The following is a 12,520-nucleotide window of genomic DNA, read 5'->3' on the forward strand; positions in this document are numbered from 1 at the left end:
CAGTGAGTTTTCTGTCTACTCCTTCTTCCTGTAGCAATAAGGAAAGATGTATCACTTACTCAGAGAAGAGCCTTACTCATTAGAGGGACGTTTAGCACTTGTTATTTCTCTTTGGTTCACCTACTCTTTTTTTAAATATTTATTTGTTCATTTATTTATTCCCTTTTGTTGCCCTTGTTGCTTTATTGTTGTAGTTAAGATTGTTGTTACTGATGTTGTTAGATAGGACAGAGAGAAATGGAAAGAGGAGGGGAAGAGAGAGAGGGGGAGAGAAAGACACCTGCAGGCCTGCTTCACCACTTGTGAAGCAACTCCCCTATAGGTGGGGAGCTGCGGGCTCAAACCATGTTCCTTACACTGGTCCTTGCACTTTGCATCACATGCGCTTAACCCGCTGTGCTACCTCCAGACTCCTGGTTCACCTACTCTTAACCTAGATTTTCTAGTGTGATTTTTGAGGATCCATTTTGAGGATTTGGCCCTGGGTCTCTCAACCTTTGAGTGTTTAATGGAGCTCTTCCAGCAAGTATCACTCTTCTTCCTAGGGGGATGGTTTCTCTATTCACCATCAGTCAGTCAGGCATTCTTGGCCACAGATTGTTGATACTTCTTGTCCTACCCTCTTACAAGTGTAAGGTGCAAGGTGCGAATCACTTCTGTAATTATCAGTCTGTTCCTGGTTTTCCCGTTTTCTTATAGCCTTGTCTTGTTTTAGTTAGCTTTGGAAACAGATATAATTAGACACCTATGATGAAATAAAATGGCAGAGACTGAACAAGAAAATCAAGAAGGGATCTTAGAACTTATTTAAAATAACACCTCTCCTGCCAGCCATGCAACTGTGATGTGAGGATGAAATGAGATGATAAATGTGAAAAGACTTTGAAGATTGTTTGGAGCATTATGCAAATATAAAAGTTGCTTTGTTATCACCACATTTTAAGAGACCAGAAATCAGTAGCCTTGTTAGAAGCAAATTTGAGTTGCAAATTTTTTTCTTCTTCAAGGAATCTGTGATGATAAAGGAAGATGGCTATTTAGGCGAGGCACAAAACCATTCTATTTTCATGTTTCACCCTCTTCTTTCATAGCAATACCTCTGAAATAGAGATTTGCCTTATTCTCTATCTCCTCCCAAAAGAAGGTTGGCCTGAATGATTTCTCTGAGTGCCAAGGGAATGTATCAGCAAAAGAAACTAATCTGCCGAGAGCTCTGCCCCTGCACATTGCCCTGTATCAGGGCAAGGGCTTTAATTAAAATGGCAGTGTAGGAAATTGCTGGCCTAGCTGGGAAGCTTAGAATTGATGTGATTTGAATGAAAGTAATGACTTTTGCTCAAAATGCAAGTATTAATGCAAGAAAGAGTAAAGAATTGACTTCAGTACAATTAAAAGAAGTTGTTTTCTTTCTCTCTTTCTTTCTTTCTTCATCTTATTTTTTTTTAATGTTTTGTCTCATAAAGTAATGGCCTGTTTCTTTCTGAAGTTCTCAATCCCAACCCCCACAGCACTTAAGAAAACATTGGTGCTGTGATGTCTATATCTACCTATCTATCTATCTATCTATCTATCTGTCTATCTATCTATCTATATCTCTACCCCCTGCCTATGTCTATCTAAAATTATTAGTAGTAATAATAAATAAAACATTTAACAATTGAAAGAAACTTCAGAAGAAAACAGGTCATTACTATGGAACAAAACATTGATAATATAGCAGAGTTTCCCCTCCCCTTCTTAAAGTTTCTTTCAGTTGTTGAATGTTTTATTTATTATTACTACTAATGATTTTAGATAGACATAGGCAGAGGAGCAGAGGGGTAGAGATAAAGAAAACAAAGTTTTCTTCAGTGCTGTGGGGATTGGGCTTGAACCTGGGTCACTTACATGGCAAAATAGCACACTAACCAGCTGAATTGTTACCCTGGCCTGAAAGTTTTTATGTATTTATTTATTTTTTAAATTAGATTTTTTATTTTACTTTGCTAGATATTAAAAATTATATTTTATGTGAAATGACAGAAAGAAGGAGAGAGAGGAGGAGGAGGGAGAGAGAGAGAGGATGATGTTCAGATGACTAAAGTCAATTGCAGAAGCCTTTTTTCTTCCAAGACTTTCATTTTCACTGTGGGTCGTTGGCCACTTTCTCTGTAGCACCTGTTCAGACACAGAGGAAAGATGACCATGTTGTTGTGACTAGTATATGCCTCCCATGGTGTTTGCATTGTGTGAAAATAGATCTCTGTATTGTGAAGTAGCATGTACTTTTCTGGAGTCCAGTGAGTGCATCTAACCAAATACCCCAAGGAAAAAATGTATGCATTTTGAATGTTGCCAAGACCTTTATGAGTGTAGATGGAATTGTGGTCACTTTTGCATATATATATATATATATATATATATGAAAATAGTGATGCTTTTAACAGATGATAATCATTGATAGTCAAAAGTGTACTTCAAGAGAACTTACAATGGCTCCAGCACTGTGATGTGTATATATATATATATATATATATATATATATATACATATATATATATATATTTTTTTTGTCAAAGAAACATTTGCTGTAGAAATCAAAAAAGAAGACATCTGTCCTTCTACCCTAATAAGCCATGTCATTTCTTTTTCCTTTATACCTCTGTTCAAATTAAACCACAATGATCCTGGGTCCATACTCCCAGAGGGATAAAGAATAGGAAGGCTATCAAGGGAGAGGATTGGATATGGAGTTCTGATGGTAGGAATTGTGTGAAACTGTGCTGCTCTTATCCTATGGTCTTGTCAGTATTTCCATTTTATAAATAAATAAATAAATAAATAAGTAAATTATGTTAGATCCAGAGAAAAACAGTGTGGGAGGCTGATACCTGCAGGCTGTTCTATTGCTCAAGAAACTTTTACCTTGCAAGTGTGGGCTGGGGGTTTGAACCTGGGTCCTTGTTCATAGTAATTTGTATGTTTTTTAAAAAGAATATTTTATTTATTTTATTTTTGAGAGAGATGCAGAGGGAGAGAGAGAGAAACACCAGAGCACTGCTCAGCTCTGGCTTATGGTGGTGTGGGGGATTGAACCTGGGACTTTGGAGCCTCAGGCATGAGAATCTGTTTACATAACCATTATGCTATCTCCCCCGCCCAGTAATTTGTAATGCTTACTGTAAAAACATTTATGAAACTATGATTACGTTATACAAGCAGTTTTTCAGTTTTGCATTTTTTTCCTTCAACATCCACTGTTTGCAAAGCATTTATTTTTAAACCTTCACAGATGGCTATTCTCACGAGTCTTTTACTGTTAAACATATAGCTGTCTCTTGATAATTCCTGCTTTTATTTAGGTAATGCTGCATAGAACATCTTTGTTTGTTTTTAATATATATATGTAGAATTTCTTTTGGAATGAATTAAAAACTCTTTCTGGTAGCTCACGGGTGAGCAGAACTGGTTGGTAAGAGATATATTAGTTGAGTCAATGTCTTATCCTGAGAAAAACTGTGTGTATTGGGCAGGGAAGGGACTGCCAGGAAAGAGGGCTCCTCCCCAATGTTCAAGGTCCCAGAACTATTTTTGAGGATTTTTACCTTTTGGTTAAAGTCAAGCTTGGCTTGTGGCATTGGGTCTGGCCCAGGCAGCCCCACTGAACAGGAGCAAGGAAAAGAGATGTCAGGAAGAAGGGACATGGTTAAATGAGGAAGTGGAATGTTTCAGAATGACAGCAGTTTGCCAAAGGTCTGTTTTTCTTCACCTGTACACAGATAGCAAAAGTGTCACCCACAGTGTCTACCATTCTATTGAAACTGAGGCTGGAGCAGGAGAAAAAGCAGGTCTTTAAAGAACAAAATTGCTAATAAGTCTGGACTCCTAATATCCCTCATCACTAATGGCTTCACAGCAGAGCCCATCACTTATTTTGCTTTTCTTCTCAGCTAATAGGTTCTTACTAGTTTTGTCAAGTCACAGTTAAATAAATCAGTGAACTCTGTCTTTTCTGGAGATTTTTTTTTTTTTAAAAGAAACTTAATACTTAGGGGAGATAGAAAATAAAACCAGCAACCACCACAATGACAGCACATTATGAGATTTCCAATTTTGCCATAATTTTAGTCTCTGAAAAATCAGGCCTTTGAGCAAATTGATGATGGAGAGACTGTGATAGGAAGTTCTTCTCTTGGTTCCAATGTGGAATTGAAAAACTACTTCAGCTGCATCTGAGCCCACATTTCTTCCCCCCTCCCCAATTATCTGTATATATGCATTTTAATCCCCCCAGACTTTGGGAATATCCTCTTTGTCTTGCAGGTTTTTAAATACTTTTTTTTTCCTTTTAGCTAGAATTACTTTATTTTTTTCATGTCCGTACCCCAACCCAAAATAAATACCATAGTGCTCACAAAGCCTTAGAGACAGTCTGCTCACTTCCCCCCCCCACAAATTCATATATATATCGACTCTTTAAATTTCACAGCTGAGTGAAATTATCTGGCAGGTGTCTTTTATCTTTTTATTTATTTCAGTAGGCATAATCACCTCCAGTTTTATCCATTTTGTCCTAAAGGATGCAAGAGGATCTTTTTTTTTTTTTTTTTTTAGTACAGAATAGTATTCCATGGAGTATATATTCAATAATTTCTTTATCTAGTCAACTGATGATGGACATTTAGTGTTTTTTTTCACTCTTTGGCTATAGTGAATAATGCAGAATGAAAACTGGTGTAGCCTCTTCAAAAGAATGTGCGGAGAGTCCTTAACCAAAGAAAAGCACAATTGCCTTATAATTCAGCAGTGCCACTCTTAGGCATTTATCCAAAGAATATGTACCCACTACTTTGAGAGGACATTTTTATCCTATGTTTATAGCTGCATTATTTTATTTTATTTCTTTTACTACAGTAGAATTCTTCCCTACTCCCAACAGCAAACTAGTATTACCTATGTTCGCCAAGCCCTCCAACAGAACTAGAGAAAAGCTAAGTAAAGAAAAAATATTTAATAATCTATTTATCTGCAAAGGAAAAAATCTCTGCTTAAGTTACTCAGCTATTAAGAATGATAAAGTCAACTATCTTCACCTCAGCTTGGATGGAGCTTGAAGGCATCCTGTTAAGTGAAATAAACCAGCAAGAGAAGGATGAATGTGGCCTGATCTCACTCATGGGAAGAACTTGAGAAACAAGAACAGAAAGGAGAAACATAAAGTAGAATTTGTAATGAGCTTGGTATATTGCATCACAGGAAAGGTTGATGGGGAGGGAAGGGATTGGAGGGTGGAGACTTTTGAGTAATGTGCGTGATGATGAGAAAGGACCTAGGCTGGGAGTCTTTTGAAGACACTTACAATGTTGAGATGAGCCTTTTTATCCATGCCTCAACAACTTTACTATCAATCCTTAATAACCCAGTAAAGAAAAAGAAAACCTTCTGTTACATTATACTATCCTTAAAAGATGTTACAGTTGTCTGACGAAGATCCACATGGTTTTCTATTTCTCCATCCTACCAATATTACAGTTGAGCAAGACTATAGATAACCATTAAATACAACTTATTGTGCAGCCAAGTTATAGCTACAGATAGAATTTTAAGCCATGCCTCAGTGCTTTTACACATCTACAATATTTTTCATTTTCCATTAGCACTTCTAAATCCATTTAAAAGCCTTCAAAATGTTCAGGGACTATTTAGAAGAGTGGTTCCTTGCTCTAGGAACAACAAAAGAATTTAAAAAAAAAGTGTTGGATGAGGATAACCAGACAGAAATGATTTGCAATATATCATGTAAACAAGATGTAATTTTCTGTGTTCCTTGAAAATCACTGGGCCTTTGTGACTGTTCCATAAAGTAAACCATTATCCAGGAGAATGACTAGAATTCAGCTGTTGGGATGGGGAGATAGCATAATGGTTCTGCAAAAGACCCTCATATCTGAGCCTCTGAGATCCCAGGTTCAATACAAGGCACCATCACCATAGGCTGGAGCTGAGCAGTGCTCTGGGACTCAGTCTCTCCCCCCTGTCTTTCTCTCTCATTAAAATAAAATATTTTTTAAAGAACTTAACTGTCAGGGTCAGGAGGTATTGCATATGGTTAAGAGCACATGCTACAATGCACAAGGACTCAGGTTCAAGGCTCTGACCCTCCACCTGTAGGGGAGAAAAGCTTCACAAGTGGTGAAGCAATGCTGCAGGTGTCTCTCTGTCTCTTCTTCTCTCTATCCACTACTCTCTTGATTTCTCTCTGTCTCTACCCAATAAGTAAATACAAAAATTGTGTGTGTGTGTGTGTGTGTGTGTGTGTGTGTGTGTGTGTGTGTATAAAACAACTCACTGTAGGGAGCTGGGCGGTGGCGTAGTGGGATAAGTGCAGGTGGCGCAAAGCGCAAGGACAGGTGTGAGGATCCAGGTTCGAGCCCCCGGCTCCCCACCTGCAGGGGGGTCGCTTCACAGGCAGTGAAGCAGGTCTGCAGGTGTCTGTCTTTCTCTCCTCCTCTGTTTTCCCCTCCTCTCTCCATTTCTCTCTGTCCTATCCAATAATGATGACATCAACAACTACAACAACAATAAAAAGACAACAAGGGCAACAAAAGGGAAAATAAATAAATAAACTTACAAAAAAAATTTTTTTTAATAAATAAAAAAAAAACTCACTGTCAACAAAGACAAAGCAAAGTAGAACAAATTCTTGGAAAGGAAGTAAATGATTTCCTAGGAAAGGAAAAGGATGAAATACAAGTAGGTGGTAATGGACTTAGGATTACTCACATGGTAAAGGCTACAGTAGAGCCCAGGTTAAGAGGAACTGGTATAGTTAATAGTGAGGACTGCAATTTTACATGTGTACAGTCTTATTTGATTACTATGGTAACAACAAGAAAGGAAGTGATAACACAGGATGAAACTCCTACTAGGTGTGGTGTATTTTACCAAAGCAAAACAAGGATATTTTTTAGGGGGTGGGTGGGAGGAAACTCGATGAAGAGGGTTTGGGGTCCTGGTACACCACAGAGGAAAAGGACCTAAGTTGCAGGTAAGAATGCTTTACAGACACCTGCAATGGGAGATGAGAAATTGTACCCATATACCATCAACATTAAGGTTAATCAACACCCTCTTAATAAAAAAATAGGAAGAAATATTATTTTCATTTGTGCTTGGAGAAAATGCAAGCAATAAAAAAGTTAAGTGTGATGTGGTGACTCTCAAGCTTCTGGAATGTGGTAGAGTTGGAAATGGGACTCTGAACATAATGCCTGTTTTATTAGTGTTTTTCCACTCTGCTAGCCTTCCTCAGGTTAACAACTTGTAAGATCCAGCTACAGTATTCTTCAAATGCAAAGAGGGTTAGGGTGTGCCATCAGCTGAGTGAAGGAGGAAATGAAAGATAGAATTAAGTGTGGGTCAGCTTTCTACACTACCCTGAACTGGTTAGTGAATCCCAAAGATTTTGGAGCCTTATTAGTTTAACCTTGCCTGTCTGTGTGCATAGAGACTTACTCCCATCTGTCCTCAAACGTGCTTAAAATATCTTAGACTGGGCCTGGGTGGTGGTGCACTCAGTTGAACACATATTACCCCATGTTCAAAAACCTGGGTTCATGCCCCTGGTCCCCAATTGCAGGGGGCTGGGACTTTTAGCAGCAGGGCTGCAGGTATCTCTCCATTTCTCTTATCTTCACTTCCTCTTTCAATTTCTGTCTATTCTATCAAGTAAAATAAAGAAAAAAATGGAGTAAATGGTCATCAAGAGTGGTAGATTTATTGTACAGGCACTTAACCCCCAGTAATAACCCTAGTTACAATATTCTTTTTTTTGTTGTTGTTTGCTTATGATTCTTGCTTTAGGAAGTTCTTTTTTTTTGGTATTAATGAGGGTCAGGTATGGGGACACTGGAGACAAGGTTTCTGTTGGAGATGCTGTGTGTGCCCTACACTAGACTCCCAGGGAAGTGTGGTCCATATCTCCAAGGGCCAAGGCATAAAGAACAAGAGGGAAGGCAGGGGACTTAGCTTTTCATCACAATCAATCCTTTTACTATTTCCTCTGCTAACCAGTTCTTTCTTTGGAGGAAAATTAAATATATTATCCATTCTGGTGAAAATATATCAATACTGAGCATAATGGCCATACAAACATATTTCATGTTTGAGACTCTTTATAGTCCTAAGGCAATTAAGTCCCCAGTACCTCAGTCAGAACTAAGCAGTGCTCTGATCTTTGTCTCTTTGCTTCCCCCCCCCCTCATTAATAAAAAAAAAATAAGACATTGAAAACAAACAAAAGGCAAATATCAATATTTCTGCTGGGGAAATTGTTCCATTGATAGAGAAGTGGACTTTTCATGGCTGATGCCCCTGGTTTGAGCCCCAGGACTGCATCTACTGGAGTGTCCACACTCCCACCCCCACTTGGGTCTCATGAAAACTTCTGTTTCACATGTAATGAATACATTTTTTTTATAACATATCATTTGAAAAATATTAGCGACAGACCAGAACACCACTCAGCTCTGGCACATGGTAGCTACAGAAATGATACCTGAGATCTTTGGGTCCTCAAGCAAACAAGTTTTGTGCTCAAACTGTTGAGTTCTTTCCCTATCATTAGTGCTTTTATTGTCTTTTAATCTGAGATTATATTGGCTTTATGACCTTGACCATGCCACTTAATTAAACCCATAGTGAATAACTCCCAGGAGTATGTGGAAGTGTTTTCTAGTGAAAGTGCTTTGAATTATCAGTCTCTTTCACAGTATCTGCTTCTGTTTTTCCTCCCCAGAGTCGAAAACATGCCAGCAAGGTCCGACTGTATTACATGCTTCACCCCAGGGATGGTGGGTGTCCAGCCAAGAGACTCCGATCAGAAAACGTGAGTATTTGGGATCATAAGCTATCTGTAGATGAGTTCTTTTTTTTTTAAATTATTTTATTTTTTATTCTTTTTTCTTTTTGCTTCACCACAGTTTTCTTTCCTTTTAATTTTTTATTTATGAAAAGGAAACATTGACAAAACCATAGGATAAGAGGGGTACAGCTTCGCACAATTCCCACCACCAGACCACCATATACCAACCCCTCCCATGATTAAATTTTTTTATTATTTATTTTCCCTTTTGTTGCCCTTGTTTTATTATTGTTGTTATGTTATTGATGTCATCATTGTTGCATAGGACAGAGAGTAATGGAGAGAGGAGGGGAAGACAGAGAGGAGGAGAGACAGACACCTGCAGACCTGCTTCACTGCCTGTGAAGTGAGACCCCTGCAAGTGGGGAACCAGGGGCTTGAACCGGCATCTTTCTGTGGGTCCTTGAACTTTGTGCTACGTGCGCTTAACCAGCTGTGCTACCACCTGACTCCCGAGTTCTTTTGTTTTCTGAGAACATTGAGAGTCTAGTAATTATAACTTAGGTCCAATTCAGTTAAAATGAGGACCAGAGGAATAGTTCACTGGGTAGGGTATTGAACTTGCCAAGTATTTGACTCAGATTGAATGTCCACTCCCACATATGAGAGCCATGACACCAGGGTGTTGTGGTATCTATCCTTCTCTCTTTGTCTTTCAGTGTGTGTCTTTGAAACAGTGACTTTAGAGTAGTGAAATCATGCATTTGGGAAACTCCAGCTCCTGGGGTCGGTGATGAGGAGAAAGCCGTAATGAGCAGGAACAGTTAGTTTTTGAAATTACAAAGGTATTGTAAGAATATATATGCGGGCCTTTTTTTTTTCCCCTGTTAAAATGAATAGTATAGCCCTGGAAGACTAAAAAATCTTTTATTTAGATATTGATATAGGGTGAAAGTCAGGTAGAGGGAGACAAAAGGAGAAGTACTTATAGCACTACTCACGAAGCTTCCTGTGTTGGGGAATTTTTTGATGCTATTGCATTGGGGCCGTGTAAAGAGGAAGTTATGGTGGGACTGGGGAATTGACTCAACTGGTAGAGCACCTGGCTGGCATGCCTGAGGTTCCAAGTTCAATACGAGCACTGCATGTATCCCTAGTAGGTGCTCTGGCTTCTTTCTCTCCTCTCTCTTTCTCATGTGATACTTTCTCCCATGTGTAGTCAAAAAATAAAATTTTAAAACTATGAGCTGTCAAGGCAGGGAGAGGCTGTGAGAGATAGCAGTCATAAGAGACAAAGAGTGGGGTGGCAGGGCCTAAGGGACCAAGTTGTCAGAGACATCAAATACTTTGTTTTTTGTGCATTTTACTTTCCCTTTGGTGTAGAAAGCACAGGGAAAATTTGTTCCTTTGTGATGAAGACTGTACATCTTACAAGTAACAGTACTTAGGGATTTTGATCAGTGCTGTCTTTCCCTGAGGGAACACTCCCTTAGGAAGACAAGTGACAATTAGAAGAAAGTTGCTTTGAGGGTGGAAAGTCAGAGCAAAGCATTTACTTCAGCTAATCCAATGCATAGGCTGATGAAATAATATTCCTTTTCCCCAGCAAGAGTTACATTGCCTAATTAGTGGAATATTCAATTCTATCCACTGCAGGGACCCTCCATGATAAACACTGTGGATTAAACATAAATCCCTTGCCCTTTGAGTCCTGAGGAGGCTTCAGGCATAAAATTTATGCCTAAGGCCTGTGATCCTCTTTTGTTTCTGCTCTCAGAGACACCAATCTTTCTGTATTTAAAATAATGAATAATTGATCACTGAAGAAATTTGACAAAAATTTCATTTTGCAGGAGCAGAATAAGAGAACTGTGTTTAACTAAATGTAGCTACTATGGTTCTCAAATTCCAAAGATGCCTTTTAGCATCCCCACATGAACAAGTTAACCTAGAATACTGTGGAGTTATCTTTAGAACCTTGTGGATGCCACATTTAGACCTTATAAGAGACAAAGAACATCATGGAAATTCTGCAAGCAGTTTAGAAGTAGAACCGAGGTCAGTTCTCTGCGTTACCATCTGGGACAAATGACTGAACTCTTTGAATCTTTGTTTCCTTAGTAATGGTAGAATAACCTCACTTTCTTTCATGACTTTTTTGTGAATGTGACTGTAAATGGCAGGTAATGAGCCACCGATTTTTACACTTCAGGCACCAAGGAAATAGATAAATAGGACACAGGCTTGTTTTAAAAACAAAACAAAACAAAACAAAAACACTGTTTTGTGGGGAAGGTTAACATTGTACAAAAATAACTAATGCCAGTGTAGTTGTGTGTGTGTGTGCAAATCCCTCCATGGTACCAGATGGAGGTGGTAGTAGTGAAGAAGTACTAGTATGTTGTTAGACACATTCCTATCAGAAGAAATTAATAAGCCACAAAAGAGGCTCAACCGAGTGAACTTTTACCTAAGGAATCTCAGAATCTGCTAGCAGAGACAGCAGAATCAGTCCTCCCTTCAACATTATCCACTAGTGATGTCTGTATCCTTCATCTAGTTCCCAGTGAATGTCTTAGCATATCAGTTAAAAACTTAGGATTCCTTTATTTATTTATTTATTTATACAAAGGAAAAAGTGACAAAACCACAGGATAAGAGGGATACAACGCCACACAATTCCCACCACCAGAACTCCGTATCCCATCCCCAGATGTTTAACAATTGGATTTTTGAACACAGATAGTTTTGTGTCTACTCATGATCTAGTTTCCAGAGGTACACTTACACTTACTAATTTCATAAAAAAACGTTCATTCGGGCATAGAAAATGTGTCCCTAAGACTCAAGATGGTTTTACTCATGGACATGGCTTTAGTCACTTTGATCAGAACCATGATTTATCTCACTTAGGCTTTAGTTCTGCCAGTAAGTTAGGAGACACTTTACAGAGGGAATCTTTAGATTTTTAGAGCAAGGAGTACCTGTCAGGATTCTTTATTTAGTTTCACTTTTTAAGTGTAAGTGTGTGTGTTTGTATGTGTGTGTGTGTGTGTGTGTGTGTGTGTGTGAGTGAGAGAGAGAGAGAGAGAAGAGGGGGAGGGGTGGGGGTGGGGTGGGGGAGAAGTATATTTTTCAGCTCTACCTTATAAGTTGCTGTTGTGGATCAAACCTATCATATAATGTAGTAAAACCCTATACTGTACAAAAGCTATCTACCCAGCCCCTGCAAGCATTTACCAAATACTCCCTAGAGACTGTTTTTCCCTCTGATGTATCCTGGATTTTGGTAGCTTTAATTTACCATTGATTTATTGTTTAAATACTTCCCTATCACTCCTACATCTAAAAGCAAATCACTGGTCTGGGAAAAAGCTCAGCAAGATAGTACACTAGCTTTGTTATATTTATAAGCCAGGCTCAGAGGACACTGGAGGAATTTTCCCTTCTCTCTTTTTGTTCCTTTTTCTTTTTTTTTCTCCCTTCTATCTTTTTCTTTTTCTGACAAAATTAGCTTTAAGAAATGAAGTCCTGGAGTTTTAAACAAACAAACACCCTCCCCCTACACACACACATACAAACACACACACACACACACACACACACACACACACACACACACAGCTAATCAGTAAGTAGAAGATATAACCTAATGATCTTATTTTTTTGAAAGATATG

General features: G+C 38.5%; 1 protein-coding gene across 1 annotated transcript in view; it reads left to right on the plus strand.

Moving 5' to 3' along the window:
- ZMAT4 (zinc finger matrin-type 4) overlaps window positions 1-12,520 on the plus strand; it is a 466,837-nt gene that overhangs the window by 152,921 nt on the left and 301,396 nt on the right. The window contains exon 3 of the mRNA XM_060182070.1: window positions 8,777-8,866. Within this exon, the coding sequence (XP_060038053.1) occupies window positions 8,777-8,866 (90 nt within the window). The remainder of the gene's footprint in view (window positions 1-8,776; window positions 8,867-12,520) is intronic.

This window comes from Erinaceus europaeus, chromosome 2 (assembly GCF_950295315.1).
Source record: "Erinaceus europaeus chromosome 2, mEriEur2.1, whole genome shotgun sequence".
Taxonomy (NCBI): Eukaryota; Metazoa; Chordata; class Mammalia; order Eulipotyphla; family Erinaceidae; genus Erinaceus; species Erinaceus europaeus.